This window comes from Vicugna pacos, chromosome 34 (genome assembly GCF_048564905.1).
Source record: "Vicugna pacos chromosome 34, VicPac4, whole genome shotgun sequence".
NCBI lineage: Eukaryota > Metazoa > Chordata > Mammalia > Artiodactyla > Camelidae > Vicugna > Vicugna pacos.
In genome coordinates this window covers 1,968,097-1,990,276 of record NC_133020.1, presented here as the reverse complement: position 1 = coordinate 1,990,276, position 22,180 = coordinate 1,968,097, and the positions used below count along the sequence as shown (strand labels likewise).

General features: G+C 40.5%; 1 protein-coding gene across 8 annotated transcripts in view; it reads left to right on the top strand.

Moving 5' to 3' along the window:
* Nucleotides 1-22,180, top strand: part of FGD4 (FYVE, RhoGEF and PH domain containing 4) — a 184,224-nt gene that overhangs the window by 125,388 nt on the left and 36,656 nt on the right. For all 8 annotated transcript variants that reach the window (XM_072954501.1, XM_072954500.1, XM_015235748.3 and 5 more), the window contains 6 exons: nucleotides 9,864-9,953; nucleotides 11,953-12,098; nucleotides 12,524-12,680; nucleotides 17,995-18,133; nucleotides 20,489-20,547; nucleotides 20,868-21,014. In XM_072954501.1, coding sequence (XP_072810602.1) covers nucleotides 9,864-9,953; nucleotides 11,953-12,098; nucleotides 12,524-12,680; nucleotides 17,995-18,133; nucleotides 20,489-20,547; nucleotides 20,868-21,014 — 738 coding nt within the window. The remainder of the gene's footprint in view (nucleotides 1-9,863; nucleotides 9,954-11,952; nucleotides 12,099-12,523; nucleotides 12,681-17,994; nucleotides 18,134-20,488; nucleotides 20,548-20,867; nucleotides 21,015-22,180) is intronic.

Genomic DNA, 22,180 nt, shown 5'->3' with positions numbered 1-22,180 from the left:
CCTCATCTGTAAAACGTAGGGAGTGTTACCTACCTCATAACATTGTCACAAGGCATGGATCATTTAATAGTCACCAAGTGCTTAGAACAGTGCCTTGAAACAATCTGAGCTGTGTTTTTCTTAAATAAAATCTTACTTCCTCATTTGTAAATCTAGATAAACTTATAACCCTTAATAGACCAAAATTCAACATGTCTTGCCTGTTGAAGATCCCAGCACCTCTCTCTCTGTTCTGATTTAAACTGAGATGCTCCCCTGCAGCACAGAGAGAAATTTGCATGCCTCCTGCCATTTAACTTGGGTTTTTTTTTTTATGTTTTGTTTGTTTCTCCTGCCTGAAGACCATAGGCTATTACCGTGTAAGGCACTCACTAATGTGTACGGGGTTTTAGCTCCAGAGAGCTAATTTCTAGCATCAGAAATATTTGTAAGTGGCCTAATTACTTTGATACGCTGCCTAGGCTTGGGAAAGACGAATTCAGTATTGACTGTGGGTGTATATTACATTTTCTTGGTGTCTGATCTTTAATTTCTGCTAAAGCCAAAGGACAGCTTAGTCTAATATATACTGAACTGGATAGAAGAGCAAAGTTCTGTCTTTGCTGCGACCTCTGTCTGACCTTGTGCAAGTAATCAAATTGGTCTTTTGGATGCGAGCTTGAATTCTCCCTCCTCCCCACCCTCTATCAAAAGGATGCAATTTAAATTGTCATATTAAAAGTTCTCACTCTCCTATTCTCCTCTTCTGAATAAGATAAATAGTAAAGAGGGCATAGATTGGACAGGTTTTGGTGCTGGTCATTCGGGCTTGGATTTGACTCCTGAAGCTTCCTGTGATTCCTGGCAGTGATCTCCACTGCTCTGTCTTCCAGCTCACTGACCCGCTTTTCTGAATCACTTAGTCTGCTGCGGACTCCTTCCAGTGTATTTTTCATTTCAGTTGCTGTGTTCTTCATCTCGGTTTGGCGGTTCTTTGTAGTTTCTAACTCTGTTAAAAACTTCTAACTTCCCCCCGTGTGTATCCAGTTTCCTCCTGAGTTCTTCGATCATGTTTACCATCATTACGCTGCACACTTTCTTGGGTAGACTGCCTGTGTCCTCTTTGCTGAGTTCTTCTTCTGGGGCTTCTGTCTCGTTCTTTCATCTGAAGTGTATTCCTTTGCTGCCTTGTTTTGTCTAAGTTGCTGTTTGTGTTTTTATGGATGTGGTAGGTTACTTGGGTTTCTCGACCTTGGAGAAATGGCCCTCTGTCAGAGACGTCCTTTGCGTCCCAGCAGTGCTCTGCCCTCTCGTCGCCCAAGCTACACATGCTTTAGGGGTCCACCCTGAGAGGCCACATGGGTCCTTCTGTTGTGGGGAGCCATCTATGTGGGCCATCTGGCAGGCCCCTGGGCTGGTTGGTCGCCAGGCCCTGCCTTGTGCGCATGCTGCTGGCTGCTGTTAGCAGAGCCTGGTCACAAGGTTGTGAAATCCTAGGGGCCCCCAGGGCCATTGCTGGCTCACTGATGGGTGGAGTCAGGATCCTGAAGACTCTGGGTTCAGTGCTGGGTCTGCTGGCAGGCAGAGCTGGTTACTGGAGTCTAGCTGCGGGGCCCAGGCATCCCAGAGCTCATTTCAGATTGTTGCCAGGCAAGGACGTGGGGTGGCTGTTGGTTCCTGATGCAGCTGGGCATCCCTAAGGTTGCGCTGGCCTGCTAGTGGGGAGGGCTGGGGCCCAGCTGGTCCTGCACTGCTGGATTGTACTTTTCTGGCTTCTGGTGTCTTTGCCCTGGTGGATGAGGCTTGGTTTGGCCTGCCGGTGGGCTAAGTCATGTCTCAGGGTGACCCCAGAGGAGGCTGTGGGCTCTTGAGTCTTTAGGCAGCTTGTCTGCTGATGGGGGAGGCTGTGTCCCTGCCCGGTTAGCTATTTTGCCTGAGGTGTCCCAGCCCTGTCCTCTGCAGGCTGTTGGGTGGGGCCAGGTCTGGGAGCTAATTGTCCAGGATGTCAGCAGCCACAGCAGCAGTGTTCTCGCAGCTGAATGTCCCCCAATACGTCCACCACCAGTGCCTGGGTCCCCAACCTCTCCAGGAGACTGTCCAAGACCAGCAGGTAGGCCCGACCACGCTCCTGTTAAATTACTTCTTTTTCCCGGTGTCCCAGTGCGAGTGAGAGTTTGTGTGCGCCGTTTAAGAATGAAGCCTCTTTTTCCCTCCAGTCCTTGGGGCCTCTGCAATTTAGCGCCTCTGGCTTTCAAAGGCAACTGCCCTGGGATCTCGTATTTCTGGTGCTAGACCCCTGGGCTGGGGCGCCAGGCGCGGGGCTTAGAACTCTCACTCCTGTGGGCGACACCCTGCAGTATAGTTTTTCTCCCATTTGTGGGCTGCCCCGCCGAGGGGTATGGGACTTGATTGTTATCACAAGTCCACCCCTCCTGATCTCGATGTGTTTCCTCCTTTATGTCCCTACCTGTAGAAGATCCTGCCTGGTGGGTTCCAGTATTTTTTTGTCGGTGGTAGTTCTGCAGATCATTGTGATTTTGGTGCGCTTGTGAGAGGAGGTGGGTTCAGGATCTCTCCACCCCGCCATCTTGGCCGCCATCTCCCTGGTGTTCTCTTTTTCTTGGAATGTGAACCCGGTAGTAAATTTCTTGTTGATTACAAATCTCCCCTGGAAACCGCACGACCTTACTTACGGTGTTATTACATGATCTTAACTGGACATAAAATCTGTGTTTTGTTCCCATACCTTCTCATTTTCTTGTTCCCGTATCCAGAGGGGGTTCTCTTAGTTAAAAGGCTGTAACAGAGTAAGGACTTTGTTTCCACAGCCCTGGACTGAGTCCTGGCTCAGACACGGACCAGCGGTGTGGCTTTGGGCAGATCACCCAGCCTCGCTGAGACACAGCTTCCTCATCTATACGAATAGGGGACAGTGCTGCCTGCTTCATGGGGTTGAGAGGATTTCATTGGGTGATTCAGGTGAAGCACGCAGAGCTGTGCCGACATACAGCAAGTACTCAGTACACAGGGAGAGTTGTCCCTGTCTCTCACTTGTAACGTCCCTTGATTACTCTGCTCAGTATAGTGAGAAAGAATGCTGGAAGTAAGGTGTCCAACACAAGTCAAAGATTTCAGGACCAATTATGTGACATTTAGATATCATTGTGATCTAATTTTAAGTTATCACCCGGAGCCACATTGAAGACTGATGTCTGGAATTACATTAAAAATGACATATCAATATTTTGATACATCTCATGAATTATGGTCCAAAATTAAGTACTTATTTCTAAGTTGACTCATCTCATTATGACAGAATGGACTTCAGGGAATGGAGACATGTATGCCAATACAAAGCCACATCTTCCTTCTCCATGGAAGGCTATGAGGGACAGATTTGGACTGAAATGCCCTAGGACCAAGAAATATGCCTTCTGGTCCTATAAAATCCTGATAATTTTTATACACATTGTTTTAAATATAACATACGGACCATGTTATAAATATACATATGGAAAAGGCTGTAAGAACCTTTATTAGTTTTGAGTCAGTGTTTTTGTTTTTTTAACTTTTTTTATTGAGTTTTAGTCATTTTACAATGTTATGTCAATTTCCAGTGTAGAGCACAATTTTTCAGTTATACATGAACATACAGATATTCACTGTCACATTTTTTTCGCTGTGAGCAACCACAAGATCTTGTATATGTTTCCCTGTGCTGTACAGTATAATCTTGTTTATCTATTCTGCATATATAGCCTGTCAGTATCTACAAATTTAGAGCTCCCAGTCTATCCCTTCCCACCCCCACCCTTGGCAACCACAAGTTTGTATTCTGTGTCTATGATTCTGTTTGTTTTGTGTTTATGTTCTTTTTTTTTTTTTTTTTTTTTTTTTTTTTTTTTTTTTTTAGATTCCACATATGAGTGATCTCATGTGGTATTTTTCTTTCTCTTTCTGGCTTACTTCATTTAGAATAACATTCTCCAGGGACATCCATGTTGCTGCAAATGGCGTTATGTTGTCGTTTTTTATGGCTGAATAGTATTCTGTTGTGTAAATATACCACATCGTCTTTATCCAGTCATCTGTTGATGGACATTTAGGCTGTTTCCATGTCTTGGCTATTGTAAATAGTGCTGCTATGAACATTGGGGTGCAGGTGGAGTCAGTATTTTTAGAAAGAAATAACCTTCCTGCTTAAAATGAAACCACATGAGAACATGTGATTATAAAGCATATATCAATATCTGATTCATTTTTTAAATAGTTTAAGATTCTGCCCTGAAAGCATCTTTCAGGAAACTAATTGCTCATTGGCATTTATGAAACTCTTTTCAAAATATGTACTCTCCTGCTTGGTGGTGTTGAGACATGTGGCAGGGTGTATAGTACTAAGATTCCAAAGAGTGACCTGCGTATCCAGGTAGTGAACTCTGAGCTGCTCTTTGTCCCCGCTCTTGCCATATGGAAGAGTCATGCCAAAGGGTCTGAAAAGACCTGCAGGGGCGTGGTGACATCTGCAAGGAAGGAGGCAGAACTGATAACTGCAGCACAGTGTGAGCCAGTGGGTACACTGGCTAATAACAAGGCTGACCCTAACCCTAGTGAGTATGGAGCAGGTCTCTACAAAACGGTTACTGGAGATGTGAAGGTACGCAGTAATAGCCTAGAAATGCACTAAGCTGAAAGAGACAGAGAAAAGTAAATTGTAGAGTCTATTACTGTAAGAGGAGTGTATCTTACTTTTTCAGTTCTGGTAGGTTAGATATAATCTCATTTTTTTTTGTTTGTTTTTGTGTGTGTGTGTGTGTGTGTGTGTGTATATATATAATTGAAGTATAGTCAGTTTATAGTATGTCAACAGCACAGTGCTTCATACATAAACATACATATATTCATTTTCATCTCTAACATATCTTTGAGGCAAAACAAAAATACTCTGAGAACAGCTTTCAATATAGTATATATTTGCAAGTGAAAAAAAAACCCAATCCCTTTACTTTATAGAAGAATAGCAAAATAAGATACTTTTTTAATAGCATATTTATGATTATTTTGAAAAGTCAAGTCTGTGTATTAGGTTCCAAAAGAAGCAAATGGGATTACTCATCAAACCAGTATTATGTAACCATTATTGTTTTCCAAAGAATCACAAGAATAAATGATTTCTTAGTAAACTGCTTTAAAAAAAAAAATCAGGCTGCAGCCCCAACGTACCAGCAGTTCTAAAACGACTTTGTCCATCATTTAAGCATAAGTCTGATATAGTAGAGTCTCGTGCATGAAGACAGATCACACGTTTCTCCCTAAATGTGCTCATAGATAAGTTTCAGAAACAATTTTTTTTTAAAGTTGGAAACCATCATATTATTACTTCAAGTATGGCTGAATTTTTTATACCTGATAATTATTACTAAAATTACTGAAAAGTCTGTTTTAAGTAGAATTTATGTTGGAAAAATAATCAGCGTGTAAGTTAAAATGCACGTTTCATTTCTGAGTGGATAGTTGGCATTTTGTTAGTCTGGTCCCTTGTGGGCAAGCAGTACAGTCTAGTTTGGGGTGGGGGTTGTTTTGAACAATTTTACGTGGTCTGTTAAAAGTGGTGCGTGCTCCGGGGGAGGAGGGCTATGACTTGAATTGGAGTTTATTTTCGAGGATGGTGAGGACTATCACTCACATTCTTTGGCTAGTGGCCACCTGCCAGGTCATCACTGAGGAATCCTCCCTGGCCCAGTCACCTACCCTCTATCTCTTCTTTTTTTCTTTCTTTTAAACTTTTCTTGGGGGGAAGGGAAGTAATTAGGTTTATTTATTTGTTTGTTTTTGAAGGAGGTACTGGGGATTGAACCCAGGAACTCATGCATGCTAAGCATGTGCTCTAGCACTTTGAGCTATACCCCCCCCCCCAACACACACACCTCTTCTGAAGGCACCTTAGAGCCCATGCCTGGTGCTCAAAGGGCTTGGGTGGGCGTCTGGGGTCCGCTGAGCCGGACAGCACTCCTGGTGCCCCCACGGCCTGGGAATTGGGGCAGTACAGTCGACTTTTTTTGTTGCAGAGGGGTTAGAGTGACAGCCAACTATTTGCTGAAAAGTTGCCTAAAGTCGCATCCTCTCCTACACGCTTAGACTCTAATTCAGTGGCTTTCTAACTGTGCAGACTTGGGCAGGTTCTCAGGCCTCTTTGAGTCTTGGAACTTTGTTTTGTTTGTATGTGCGCTGCAGTTGAATAGGAGTCATACTGGCTCTATTTTATAGAGTTGTTGTAAGGACCAGCCTGTGTGGAATACTTACAGCAGCCTGGCACACAGCGAGCGATGAGTGAGTAAGTGTTAGCTGTTCTTATTACGGAGATACTATTATTGTTGTGATTAACCTGAAGAAAGGCCCCATGAGTCTGCGATTTCCTCACTTCCACCACAAAGTCCCTGGTAACTGGTCACAAGCCTTTTATGTGAGGGATTAAACCACCTATCAGAAGTCTAGTTTCGCTTAGCTTTGTGTTGGCTTTGGCAAGTTCAGGGACCAAATATCAGAAGACCATCTGTGTAGAAGGAACATAACTTTTACTAATAACTGCTGGCGTCCCTTCAGATTTTGCAAAATATGACCAAGATACTCACAGTTGCCGTGTTCAGCTAAAGTATGATTTGCCATCAGCAAAAGATTGTTTTCTATAAGCTTCCTATTCAAGATCCGGTAGGATGTGGAAGATCTCAGGGGTGACTTCATTGCACAGCAATGGGCAGTATGACCTGCTGGTTAATGAATTCTCTGACTGATAAAAGACGTATTATTTTATCACGGCACAAATTCTGCTGGGTTGTTTTTTCCTTTAAAGATATTTGTAAGAACTAGAATTAGGACAGACAAAAGAATATAGTGGGTTAACAAGATGTAGGGGGAGGGTATAGCTCAGTGGTAGAGTGCCTGCCTAGCATGCACAGGGTCCTGGGTTCAATCCCCAGTACCTCCATTTAAAAAAACAGGTAAACCTAATTACCTCCCACCACCAAAAAAAAAAAAAAAAGAAAAAAACCCAAGATGTATATCACCACTTTTAGAATAAAATGAAGGACTTGAAAGGAGCAAACTGCTGATACTGATAACAACAAGGATGTATCTCAGATGCATTTTGATAATGAAACAAGCAAGACTCAAAAGGCACATACTATGTGATTGCATTCACATGACATTCGGGAACAGGCCAGATCAGAGATTACTAGGAGCTGGTGGTGGGAGAGGAGTGGGCGTGGCTGCAAAGACATAAGAAAAGTTTCGATGAAATGTTGTGAGTCCTGATTGTGGTGGTGGTGACGTGATTATAAGCATTTGTCCAAACTCCTAGAAGTATTCACCAGAAAGGTGAATTTTACTATTTGTAAGTTACGTCTCGATAAATCTGGCTTAAAAAACCAAAGCACGTGACTTGTAGTTAGTGCAGGTCGGTATTTCCTCTGAGCACGTGGAACAGCAGATCACTTTTTTTGAAATGTTGGCAGATTTCTTACGTATCTACTTATACTTTATTATAGCTTTGAAAGTCACATTTTTAGATTTTAAGTACTTCTCCATAAATAGTAATTGTCTAAAAATTACTTGAAAGTTTCTCAATTTCATGGAATATACTGCATATGTTTCTTAGTATTTAAGTTTCCTATTTAGTCAGGATGCTACAGATAATACCGATATTATTTAACCTCACTTAAACTATAAGGAAGTTTATTGGCTTTATCTCTGTACTTATGAGATGGCTGCTCATAGCATTCAAACCTGCATGGACCCTAATTAAATGGAATCACAAAGAGATCACTTTTTCCATAGTTCTTCCTTAAGAGTAGGAGGCCTCCTTTTCCAGAGCTGCCAGTGCATGCTCCTTCAGCTCTCATTTCTCATGGGCTCCCGAACCAACTGCTGTGTGCTCTTAATTGTTACACTATTCAGGACCCCCCTTTTGACCTATGGATAAGGTCAGTTTTTGCAAAGGAGAGGCTACATAGTAGGGTAGACATGCTAACCAAGTCTGAGTACCATTGAGAGATGGGAGTAAATGATGCCAGGCAGGCAAGCACCAATACGAGTACTTTAAGTTTAATAAGTTAAACCAAAACCTTGACTAATTGTGGAATTTGATTACTACATAGTTCTTATTTCACTATTTCTGAGCCCACAAATTATTTAAACAGGGTTATGTTACTTTACCTAAACACTTCTCACATAAATACCTCATTTCAGTGATACTGTAAGAAGCCACATGGTGCCTTTCCACATTAGAACAGACATTGCATATGAAGTATAAAGTAGTGGTCATACATATTTTACACAAGGAGGCATTTATACAGCTTAATAGCATTGTATACCTAGTTTAACATGTTGCATTTACAGAAATTAAACATTGACAAGGAATGGAAATTTAGCAGGCCATCAAAAGGAAAGTAAGTCTTACAGAGAGGTACCAGCAAGAGCATGTGCCTGGCAGAGAGAAAAGAAAGAAGGAAGGGCTGGGGATGGTCAGGGATATGTTTAGATAAAGGTAGGTACCCAGTGTGTTTTAAGGGAAGGGTTCATGTAAAGATGCAGTGAGACATTCGAGGAAATACATAGAGATGAGGTTTGAACAACCCTGAATGGTATACAGTGTCTGGATTTCATCTTGTCAGTGAGAGGAGGACTATTGAAGACCTTTTTTTTTTTCCTGTGGGAACTAGGATGAGCTGGGCAGAGCAGAGTTTTAGAAAGATTCCCCATATAGTGGTATTCAAGGTAAGTTAGAGCCAAAAAATAATGGAATCAAATTATTGGGCAGCTGTTGATTGACCTGGGCTTGAGATAAGATGTGAGCAAGACAGGGTAGTGATGATGAGAACTTGAAGGAAGGATGCTGAAGATGTCATGTCATGAGCAGGAGTGGGTGGCTGACTGGATTTTGTGGTAGGGAACTAAGCTAAAGTAATTCAAGTCAGCTAACTGGAAAGGGATGGAACGAACCATTGCCAGGATGGTAAGGTTCGGGGGTGGTGGTAAGGCAGAGATTTTACAGAAAAGATGAATTTAATCTTAGGTTGACAGCATATCAAAGTGATAATAAACGCCCAGCAATAGTGAAGCATGTGAGACTACTGCTCGGTTAGTCCGTCAGCGATATTTTATTGAGAGCCAATGTTTTATTGGAGCACCGTGGTAGACACAAGAGATCCAGCCGTTGACAAGGAGAAAATGTTCCTAGCCTTGTGGCACTAACAAGGTTATACAATTACATTTAAGGGTTAAGTATATATAAACTGAGGAAATAACAAAGTGTGGATTTAATTTAAAATAATATGAGTAGAGGGAGGTGGGTGAGGGCATAGATGAAAACAAGGTTAACAATGAGTTGTTACATGTCGTCGATGGACACGTAGGGGTTCGTTTGACTACTTTCTCTACTTTTATATATGATTGAAATCTTTCATGATAAAAATTTTTTTAAGGCAGAAAGTTCTGGGCATAGAGCTAATAATTAAATAAGATCTTTGACAGAGTGATGGAATCATGTCTAAAGAGTAGCCTGAGAGAGGTAAAGGAAAAATGTGGAAAGTATTAGTATCTGGAAGTAAAAAAAAGTACAAAATGTTTCAAGGAAGGTGGATGATAGTGTTAATTGCTGCAGAGATCAAAGATGTTACAACCTGAAAGAGTTGTTGCAGGTTGAATTTGGCCGATCGCTCATTTGTAATTTTGTTCTTTTCCAGTTGAGTGTTCCTTGATGACTAAAAGGAACTGGGTACCTCAGAAGCTTAAGGAAACTGTTTTGATGAAACCATTTGATAAGGCTTATTACTTGAGAAATGCTGTCCAAGCTTTATTTCCTAATATGCAAATACCTGTTCTGTTTTTAGGAGACTGATGAGCAAAAACTTCACAAAATAGCCAATGAACTTTTGCTTACAGAAAGAGCTTACGTCAGCCGCCTTGACCTCTTAGATCAGGTAATATTTTCCCATTCAAAATTGTTTTATTTCTTGGCATTATGCATCATTTTAATTTAGAATGTTTTAGTAACTTACAAAAATGACCTGGCCACTTTTGGCCAGTAAAGCTGCTCCCCCAAGGTAATCTCTGACATTTTCAGCTCCGTCAGTGAATTCATTAGGTACAAAGGTTCATTAGGTATTGAAGGTTTATAATTCAGAAAGACCAGACTGAAGGCCTCTCTGTATGAGTCACAAAATGCCTTTATCTGTGTCTTTCAACCCTGAACACTAAGTAGTCTGTTTCTTGAACACTTACTGTGATCCTGAGGGCTGTGTTACTATCATGATCTAAATGGGACGTTGGTGATTCTGATGCCGACATGAATGCATCACTGATTCTTGTTTCGCTTGCTGTTCAGCCCTTGTGAGTGTTCTGAATTGCTGCAGTCATAGGGCCAGAAGGGATTTTGAGAGTTCACTTTGTTCAGCCTTGTCTGAAACGTTAGATCCAGTGCCTGGTGTAAATATTTGTCGAATCTGTGAATCTGCTTTATCACACTTTGTACTTTCATCAAGGTGGAGCCCTGACACCATCTCAAATATACATTTGCGAAGAAGGTTTTAAAATGCATCGTTAACTGTTGAACGTGTTTCAACACGTTCTGTTTCAGTGAGTAGAAGACAATCTATAAATCTAACACAGACTCCTCTTACTAAAAGAGAAAGTTGCCATGTTCGGGGGTTAGTTGTCATAAGACTCGTCCCACTGTTGCAGTCAGAAAACTGGAACTTCATGAGGGCAGGCCATCCTGGGCGTGCCTCCCTGTCATCAGTTCCTGGAACAAACTTACATCCCTGTTAGGTGAGCCTTACGGGGCCGGATCAAGGCTTGTGTTTCCCTGAGATAATGAGTTCTTGACTCAGATACTCACTTTCCAAAGAATTTCACCCTGAACCCATCAATTCATGTTGCTCCGTGCCTTGGAAACCATTTCTCTTCTCATGATTACACAGCTGAAACTTCTAGGCATTCCTGTGGTGGAGATAACATTTTCTCCTCTTACCAACTGCGTTTTTTTTTTTTTTTAAGCCATATCATCTTGTCAGTTACTGCTGCTGCTGTTTTAGAATTCAGAGCCTGAATTAGTAAACTATCCTATTGGAGTCTCTAAGGATGTAATTTTTTATTCTTTTTGCCTCCCAAGAAGATGCAGGGGAGGTGAATTCAGAAAATAAACAACCATCTGGACTTTGTGAAAAACAGACCTCCTTCTGCTTACATTGAACAGAATAGCAGTGGAGGGGTGATGGCCGCCCTACTGGAGTGCAGCTAAGACAGCAAAAAAAAAAAAAAGACACCTGTGATGTACAAGATGTTTTTATTCTCATGTCTGTGTTTTAAGTTAGCATGCATTATTATTTACCAAAAAGCAAGAAAACATCTGAGAACTGAAATCTTCTGTTGTTCATACATTGACCAGACAGTTCTTAAGCACCTTTTCTGCTGTGAAAACTAATCACAAGGTTCTTCCTCCCCAAGGAGGGTTTAATAGGGAAAATGAGGCTTCTGCCAACAAATTACAGTAAAAGGCGACATGTAACAGCAATGCCATAGAAGTCATTCAGAGTCTAAAGAGGACAGAAAAGCATCACAGTTGTTGTTGTGTGTGTGTGTGTATGTGTATAGTTTTCCACATCTCTTAACTCAGTCTATGGACAGGAAGGGTAAATCCTGTTAACCTCAGTTGGAAACCCTCTGGAACAGGAAAGGTTAACATTCCGCAGACAGAGGCATTGCTTACGCTAAGAGTCCAAGTGCCCCAATTCTAATTCCTTGTTCTTCCCAATCAAAGCATATATATACTCATTCCTCCACTTCAAAAGTGATTTCTTGAAGAATGAGCTTTTCAATTTACTCAACATAGAGCTGCTAAGAACCCACAGCGTGCCTGGCACAGTGCTAGATGGTTACCCCATAAATTTGAAGTAATGTTAGCTTTATTCTCTTATTCAGGTATTTTATTGCAAACTATTGGAAGAAGCAAACCGAGGCTCATTTCCAGCAGAGATGGTGAATAAAATCTTTTCTAATATTTCATCAATAAATGCCTTCCACAGTAAATTCCTCCTGCCGGAGCTGGAGAAAAGAATGCAAGAATGGTAAGAGGAGTCAGAGCAAACGATGCGCCTAAGGCAGCCCTACTAGACTGCCTGTTACTCACACGAGATTCTGTGTTAGTGATGCTACCAGAGCTAAAAACAAACAGTTGTGCAAAATGCTTATATTCAAACCACTGATAGAAGTTGTAGTACATTTCGTCTTTGCTTTCCAAACTATCTTTTGATTAGACAAGATGTCAGGGATAATCTGGGGCTTCAAGAATTCCGTAGCATCAATTTTTCTTTACTGTGTCATTTCTAAACTCCCTTGTAAAAAGTGCTTTTTCATTCTCTACCAATCTTATGAGCAAATTAGATTTGATGAAGCGTAGGGTATATATAGAAAGTGATTACTTCGTTGGGAGTCCTGTTAATTCACTCATTCTGTAAGAAATCTGAAGGACTTGTTTCTGTGTTTTATGCAGGGAAACTACCCCTAGAATTGGTGACATTCTCCAGAAATTGGCGCCATTCCTTAAGATGTACGGAGAATATGTGAAGGGGTTTGATCATGCGATGGAACTGGTTAAAAACATGACGGAGCGTATTCCCCAGTTCAAATCAGTAGTTGAAGACATTCAGGTAATAGGACTCTTTTGTTCAAGGCTATAAATTACTTTTTCTGTACAAATCATAAGGTTTTCTAGATCTAAAATTTTTAGATTAAGAGATCTGAGACACCTAGCCAAATTCCATTCTGCTCTGAATTATGCATAAATCATGTCTGCAAAGTTAAAATATTTATTGAACGCATGCCATATACTGCACAGTAAATTCTCCGTTCAAAGGAGGCCAGGACAGCCTGGCTTTCTCAGGACCCACATAAATTTACAAAGTGAGTTCCCATTCAACTGTGGGCCTCTCTTGCTTGCTTTCAGGGCCTGAGATGTTGGAATGAATATGAGGAGTGAATGCTGTAAATCCTAACATTTTGGAAACGTAATTACAGTTGGCCCTTGAACAACATGGGGGTTAGAGGCACTGACACCCCCCCACACACACACACATTTGGAAATCCCAGTATAGTTTTACAGTCAGCCCTCCATATCCATGGTTTTGCATCCGTGAATTTAACCAACTGGGGACGATGTACTGTAGTATATATTTTATTTAAAAAAAAATCTGTGTATAAATGATCCTGCACAGTTCAATCATGTGTTGTTCAAGGGTCAACTATATTTGTTTTATTTTATTTCATTTGAGGGGGGAGCATGTTGGTCACTTTATATGTGTCCTGATTATTTTTAATTTCATCAGGCCTGGATGAAACACTTTAATAATATCATAGTAATTTCTATTTGATTCTCTAGTAAAATTGTTATGAACCTATTCTTTGCTAAGTTTAAATATTGGAAAGAGATTGTTTAGATTACATAAGATTATTTGGGTGAGGATTCTGTTGCTCCTTGACTGGTTTTTTTGTATTACATAAATTTTGTTATTGACCATTTTAATTTCACTAATTTTAAAACTATTTTGGGGGGAAGGGAGGATATAGCTCAGTGGTAGAGCGCATGCTTAGCATTTACGAGGTCCTGGGTTCAATCCCCAGTACCTCCATTAAATAAATCAATAAAACATAATTATCCCCTCTCCCCCCTCCATCCCCCCAAAAAAACAAACAAAAAAAAGTAAAATAAAAATAAAACAGTTAGACAAAATAAATTAAAAAAAAACTATTTTTTGAGTCATGTTCCTATTGATTTCTTGAGGGATTGTGATATGCATCTTAATTTATCACAGTCTGCTTTAGATTAATACTAGCCTTAATTCTGATCAAATGCAGACATTTTGCTCCATTAGACCTGTTGCTTCCTTCATGCTCCAGTCCATTAATACCAGGTGTTACCTTTATATGTGTTTTAAACCCATTAATACAGCGATGTGATCGTTGTCCTGTACAATTTCTTTTAAAGAAGTTAAGGGAGGGTGTTAAAAATGTGTCTACAAGTGCATTTACTTACCCATGTATGTACCTCTTCTGGAGTAAATTGCTTTCAGCATGAAAGTGATGTGTTTCTTGTGAGTCAGGTTGGGTAGGTATGGATTTTCTTGGCCTCTGTTTATCTGGCAGGATCTTTATTTTTTCTTCACTGTTGAATGATAGTGTTGCTAGATACAGAATTCTTGGCTAATCGTTCTTTTTCTTTCAGCTGTTTTACTGCTTTCTGTCCTCCATTGAGTCAGATGAGAAGTTAGCCAGGAGTTGCATTGATAGTCCCCTGTATGTAATGAATCTTCTCTTGCTGCTTTCAAAGTTTTGTCTTTTTTTTGGCTTTCAACAGTTTGGTTGAGCTTCTTGGATGTTTAGGATTTTTTGTTTGTTTTTGTCCTTAATCAGTTTAGGAATTTTTCAATTGTTGTTTCTTTAAAATATCTGTTTCCTCCTTAGAAATTGCTATCTTTATATACTTTGTTATACTTTTCATATTCTTCAAATATGATTATCTTTATTTCTTTGAGCATATTTATATTAGCTGTATTTAAGTCTTTGCTACATCCAAACATAGGTTAACACATTGCTGTTTATTTGAATGTCTCATTTCTTTGCTGAGTATTGTACATTTTAGATAACCTTTTGTAACAACTCTGGATTCGGATTTTCCCCACTGAGAGTAGCTATGATTACTTTTGTTTGTTTATTAACTTGCTTAGATTAAATCTGTGAACTCTCTCCTCTGATGTGCAGCCACTTATGTCTCTACTCAGTTTTTTGTTGAATATTCTTTTTATATGTGATCCTGGCCCCTATATCTGAGTAGGTTGAAGATCAAACAGTAACTGAACAGAGGTGCTTGACCACCTAGACTCTGTAAGTGTCTCTCCTCTGCTGGTGGCTCTGTCAGTGGAGGGGAGCATGTTTATTTAAAGATCAGGCTATTTTCAAGTCCACGGGGCCCGTTTATATCTCCTGCCTTCATCTCCATAACCTTGCTGTGGTCAGAGACTGTGCTCGCTTGGGTTCTCTTCTGTCTCTGCTGATTATTCACACGGCCTCGGCCAAGAAGATCAGTGTCCGACCGCGACCACAGCTTCAAGCTGTTAATAAAGTCATCGGTCCTCCGCCCGCTCATCTCAGAGATCATCACTCCCACGTCCAGGGCTGCTGGGCACGTGAGCTGTTCAGCTCTCCAAGTCAGATGAGCCGTTTTCAGCTTCAGCAGAGACGCTCCGGTCCTCACAGCCTGTCCCACCTGGCACAGCCTTCACGGTGACTGGGCTGGGGGAGCAGCAGGTGCAGCTCCGGGCCAGAATGCCACAGAGGCTCACTGTTCTCACCCAAAGTTCAGCAGTTTCTAAAACATAAAGACTCTCAGGTTGTTATGTGCCTTTGGTCAATTTCTGCAGTGCTGAAATGGTTGTTGTTGGTTTTTTTTTTTTAATCAGTTGTATCCAGCTTTATAGTTGCTTTTTATAAGACAGATTTTGCCAGTGTCCCCACTCAGCCACAGCCGAAAGTCCTGCCTCTTCCCCTTCATTCCTTTTTTTCTTCCGAAACATCTCTTTTCTCCCATAATTAAGTGCACAGCTACCTTTCTGAACCCTGGCTCCTGCTTTGATTGGTTCACAAGCCCCTTTTGCTAATACTGGATTGTGGGCAGAATACAAGGTTTGTCCTTCACTGAATTCTTTCTCTTCAAACCCTTAATGATGTCATAGTTCCCCAAGCCTTTAACCATCCATGTCAGATGGATGCTTATAGGGTCATTACATCTAGTCTCTTTCTCTACCCCTGAACTCCGGTTACAAACTGCTGAGTGCTGTCTGCACAATTCTGTGTGAACATTTGTTGTCAATACAAAGTCAACGTGTTGCATACCTATCTTTAGCTCCCAAACATTTTTTTCCACCTGACCTTTCACGCTTTGCAGAGACTAGCTTGTGGTTCTGTGACTGAATTTATTACACAACACCAATATTCTCTTATTCATCAGAGTTTGATAACTTGGCTTTATTTTCAGTTTGTCACTTTTCCTCATTCGCTGTATGTGCTCATTTGACTGTTAGATAGTATGTTAAAGGAGCTTAGCATGGAGCTCATTGCATGGTAAGTGCTCCCTACGTGGTGGTGGTGGTGGGCATTACTGTTGTTTTATCCAATATTAAAGTTCTATCTCTGCCACGTCTTCTCCACATTACAAGACAATGGTGGGATTGTGAAAGGAGTGGCAAGCTGAGACGTAACTAGCCTAGTTTAGGCTGCTGGTCTGCCACTTACAGTCATTTGACCTTAGAGAACTCTCCTAGCTTTCTCAGCTGGTTTCTTCATGTAAAAATTTTGGAATCAGCAATATTTTCCTGAAAAAAAAACCATATATATATATATAAACCTATATATAAACCTATATATATATATATAGGAGAAAATCAAATGAGATAACTAAACTTATAATATTAATATCTTGTCCTTTATTAAGAAAAGCTGTCAGCCCTCAGCTTCATGCTAATTTCAGGCTCTTTTTACTCTTCTTCGGATCTACAATAATAAGCCCCGAACTGGTTTCCCCACATCTTCCCAAAGCCACACTGCAGTAGGTGAACCTTAGTGGATCTCACACCTACTGCTGCCACTCCCCTGCATGAGATGGAGTACATCTAAGCCAAGCTTGACGTTGCTGCCCGTGGCACCTCTTCTTCCTCACCCCTGCTTCCCTGCAAGTGTATCATTTCCCAGCAGGACTCAGTTGCTCCCTTTTACTGAACATCTTTCATCTAAACGCTTTTTAAAGAGCTTAAGGGTTTCCATAAGCTGCCTTGGAGCTGCTCTCTGAGGTCCCTCTTCCTGCGCTTGCCCTTGGTCTTCCTCATTTCCCTTCCCACCAAGGCCTGCCCTCATTTTAGTTCATGTTAAGTATTCCATTCTCTATGAGGCCTTTCATTTCTTGTTTGCTTTGAATGCAAAATCATGTCATTTTAAAAAATTATTACTTCTTTTAAAAAATTTGTTTAATGTATTACGTATTTATTTATTTATTGGGAGGGTAGTTAGGCTTATTTGTTTATTTTAATGGGGTACTGGGGAGTGAACCCAGGATCTCCTGCATGCTAAGCACACACTCTACCACCAAAATCATGTCTTAGTCTTAATATAACTTTTTTATTACCTTGCAATGCACTGATCATAGTCATCAATAAATGATTTAAGAAAGTTCTTGCTTTGTTTAATATGAACAAGAACACAGCGTATTTTTCAAGTAATCTTTTCCCCTTCTTCCCATGTTAACAGCTTATTGAGAGCAGAGACTCCAGTTTCACCCTAAGAAAAGGAGATCTGTTTGCAGAGTTTGGTTTCTAATGGGAAAGAATGCTGTGAACTAATGAAAAATTAAACATTTTTGACAGATAATAAGATGCTCAGATCTTACCATTCTTGTACATGGAGTCTTTTTTTAAGTTCACAGGAAATGACATTTCTGGTAGCCTTATTATGAAATAGTTCCTGCTGAGTCCAAAGTCATTTAATACAGTAGCACTTAGGGAACCTCATTAAATAGATACTTCTTTTGAAAATCTCTGGAGTACGATTTAATAATGTGACCTCTCAAGCCCTGGGAGTGAATCATTGAGGTGGTTGCCATTGATTCGGAATTTTCTTGCTTAAAATTTTGCTTGATTTTCCTTTCTGTTCTTACACTAGTTTGTGGTCTTCAAACTTTAAAGGAAGAATCGGGGGTGTTTTAAAATGCATGTGCCTCCGAGATTGTGGTCTCATAGGTTGGAAAGGGGTTCAGAATTTCCATTTTTGATAGCACCCTAGGTGTATCTGATGCAGCTGATGCACAGACCGCACTTTGTAGGGAAATGCTGTCCTTAATTGAAGTTCTGTGTTACACTGAGTTTTTAAACTGGCTAACCTAATTTTTAAATCTTTCTTTTAAAACCTGTCTCATCACAGAAACAGAAGATCTGTGGGAACTTGACTTTGCAGCATCACATGCTGGAACCCGTCCAGCGGATCCCCCGGTATGAGATGCTCCTGAAGGACTACCTGAGGAAACTGCCCCCCGATTCTCCGGACTGGAATGATGCTAAAAGTAAACGCCCCCCTCCGCCAACCCCGCTCGACGGTGGGGTAATTTAGTGGCCAGGCAGCCTTGTGGTTCCAACATGAGGCAGGTCTCATCACCACGTTAGTAAAATATTGATGCCAGAAAGTAACCTCACTGGAAATCGTTATCAGCACCTCAATTAGGCAGGCACTTCTGAGCCCAAATCACAGGCTTAGAGCAATGCAAATTGTATTTCTCATGCTGGCTTCACATTAATCATTAACTCTGAAATATAAAACTCTAGTCTCAGAGACATCTGAAATAGCAATACACAGTACCTTCTCATGGGAAGAATACAACCATTCAGAACTGCTCGTGCTGCAGGTTAATTAGGTGGGCTGATAGGTACCAAGACAACTGAGGTGACGTTTACTATATAAAAAAAAATAAGCAAAGTGATCTCTGTCTACTCTAAGACAGAAGAGAAAATGGTGCTATTTAGTGTCAGCTAACATTTTCCCTGAGAAAATTTTATTCCTGTTTCACTCGTTTCCTTTTCTTTTTTCATTAGATCATAATGAAAGGCTTTTTAAAGAGCTTAAGGGTTTCCATAAGAATTTTGTTTTCTTGTGAACTTTTTAAAAATCAATTAGCTGTGAAAGGAAAAATGAAAATTTAACTTCAGTTAGTACTCAACAAGTCCTAACAATTCTGGTATTCAGGCTTAAATTAAAGCATTGCTACTTTCCCTAATAATTTCTTGTCTTCTATTGTAAGTGAACCTTGATGAGAGACGAGGAACACAAAACAATATCTCTGGTCTTGGAGGCTGGGTCTTTTTCTGAGCACAGGCTGTCTCTGATGTTTCTGCCACCATCCAAGGGAGCTGGTGACCTCAGGAACCTCTCATCTCCCCTTCCTTCCTCTACGCTTTAGAAGTATCCTCACTTAACCTTCTTCCACTTTCCACTTCATGCCCACTTTCCACTCACCTGGTCCGAGTGCTTGGTTTTAGTAGCAGAGCTAGTGGTAAGGTTGGAGGATGGATCGCCATGGCGATTCCTCCAGTTGGTGTCTTGGGCAGTGGCACCAGGCATCTTAATTTGTCTCCCTCTACCTTGATCCTACATGGAATGCACAGAATTGCCCAAATTGGGGCAATTCTCTAAAATATGAATAAAAATTCAGTTTTGTCTGCACTCAAAAACTTTGACTTATGCTAAGGTTACCTATGTCAGAAAACGATAGAGCTGGCAACATAATAGGATATTTTATTACTTTTTTTGGTTAGCTGCTTACATTAAAATTATAAGGAAATCGCAGAAGTACTTCTAGAGACCTAGTAAGTAGATGGAAAGCAACAGAAGTACATTTTGTTCAGCAGTGGAACACAGAAAAGTTGGTTCAGAATGATGAGGTTATCGTGGTAACAGAATTAACCCAACCAGTATTCACAAGACAGGAAAGACAGGAACACGATACAAACTTGAGAACGTTCCCTGGGGATGACCTAGCAGGAAGCCTCGGCTTCCACGGCCCTTCAACAGCAGTCCCGAAGCTCCTGCGTCACCCACATCAGGGTCCCCGTCCCCACCTCTTGCTCCCACCTGCCCTAGCGACAGAACCCTCCATCAGCACTGGCATCAGAAGGTTCCCTTTCACTTGAGCAAGGCTAGAACTGTGCAGGCTTTTCCAGAAAAGCTGAGTGTGCTTGGTGGTTAATTTGCTTGTAAAACTAGTGAAATACTTAATGTACCGCTGAAATGTGGTGGAACTTGGAGCCAAAAGACACAGGTTCAAATGTAGCCCTTCAGGATCACAGGTGTGTGACCTCAGCCAAGTCCCATCACTCTACTGCTTTCGTCTGCCAAATGGAGCTAAGATAATTTTCGCTAAAAATTGCGTAAGAATTAACAGACATAACATACATGAAAGTCCCTGACAGAGAGCCTTTGAGCAAGCCTCGCGTACACAGTCGTCGTTCGGCTTGAAGGTCCTTTATGAAGTAAACGTATCTCTGAGCCTAATCGCTGTATATGACTTTATTTGAGGAAATACTCTCCAAGTTCCAAATAATCTGCTTATTAAAAGAATTTTTGAAAGTAAGTGGAGGGGGAGGGTATAGCTCAAAGTGCTAGAGCACATGCTTTGCATGTACGAGGTCCTGGGTTCAATCCCCGGTACCTCCTCAAATAAATAAACAAACAAACAAACAAACAAACCCAGTTACCTCCCTCCCCCCCACCAAAAAAAAAAAGAAAGTAAATGGAAATTGTCCCTGCTTTTATTGTGTATCTTTGGTTTCAAATTTCTTCTTACTGTTTTGTATGTTATTCAGCTGTCTAGTAGCATAGTAAGGATGAAACAGATTTACTTTTCTTTTTTTTTTTTCCCATTTAGAATCACTTGAAATTATATCTACAGCAGCAAGCCATTCTAATAGTGCAATAAGAAAAATGGTAAGTGGTTTTCAGAAGATATGAGAATCTTCGAGTTAGAGAATTGCCAATAATAGAGTCTTACATTATCTACAGGTTTGGAGCAAAATGAATGTGAACAAAAGAGATTGTTTATAAAATGACCAGTGTTATCTGGACTAATCCTCTCCCCCTTCTCCCAGGTTTCAATGTGCTCATAATTGACATACTTTCTACCAACATTTATGCTTAGCTCCAATCCCTTCTGAGTTATCTATATTTTAGCTAAGGTCACTGATGACAGCTGGGAAGGTGAAACCTCCTTATATCTGACCTTGCTGTGTTTTGTTTTAATTTCCTAGGAGAACCTAAAGAAACTCTTAGAGATTTATGAAATGTTGGGAGAAGAAGAAGACATCGTGAATCCTTCGAATGAACTAATAAAAGAAGGGCAGATTCTCAAGCTAGCAGCTCGGAACACGTCAGCACAGGAGCGCTACCTTTTCTTAGTGAGTTTTGTTGTATGATCAAGTCACATGAGAATAACTCATACACATTGTTACATCCATCTTTGAAAAACAGGATGCTTCCTTGCCCACCAAAGCAATTATATCCAAACTAGTTTAGTTAATACTGTAACTGAAACTTGTTCTTTCAAGGACACATCTTCTTTTGAAGTATTTTTTCTATAATTTTTCTATGTGCTTACCATGTCTGACTTACTTCAGTGTCACATGGTGAAGACAATCTAACCTTTCCATGATGACATAGCCACCAATGTGTATATGGGGACAACTACTTTTAATCTTTCTAGTTTGAAGACATATATTGGCAAGGTTACAAATCCTGTGCCTCAGACATCCACGTGAAAAGTACATGAGTTTGCTGCGTAATTCTGCTCACTACAGTCCGTCCCTGTCCCTTCCTTCCCACTTCCTGGAAATGATAGTCTGGGGCTTATGGGAAATGTAAGCATTCTTGCTGGGGCATCCAGGCTATTATACTTTCAGTCTCTGTTAATTACAACTCCTTTCTGTATATAATATGATAAGATAATAATCATAATAATAGCTAACACTGAGTAACAATAAATTAACATTGAGTGATAGCTCAGTAAACATTAGCTGGAACTATGGTTGTAATTATAAGCAAAGAAACAGACACATTGATAAGGAGGCTGCCCACTGCCTGGCACATGACACATTCTCAGAATGATGTTCACGTCTGATTTTTCTGCTGTAAGGCAGTCATCTCACCAGCCTTAGTATGAGTTTCTGGGGGTTTAGAGGTTTCTGTTACAGCCTCCCTTGAAAGGAAAATTTATAGGAACTAATTATCATGCAGAAGGTGTTCAGTATCTCATTTTTAAAAAAGAACATTTGGTCACCATATGGTCCAGCAGATCTACTTCAAGCTTGTAGGACTCAAGAAAATTGAAACATGTCTACACAAAATTTGTACATGAATGTTCATCACAAAATTAATCATTATAGCCCAAAAGTGGAAACAACCTAAATGTTCATCAGTCGATGAATGGATAAACAAAATGTGGTGTGACCATGCAGTGGAATATTATTTGGCAGTAAAAAAGAATAAAATATTGACACATGGATGAACTTTGAAAACATTGTATAAAGTGAAAGAAGCCATTCACAAAAGGCCACATTGTATAATA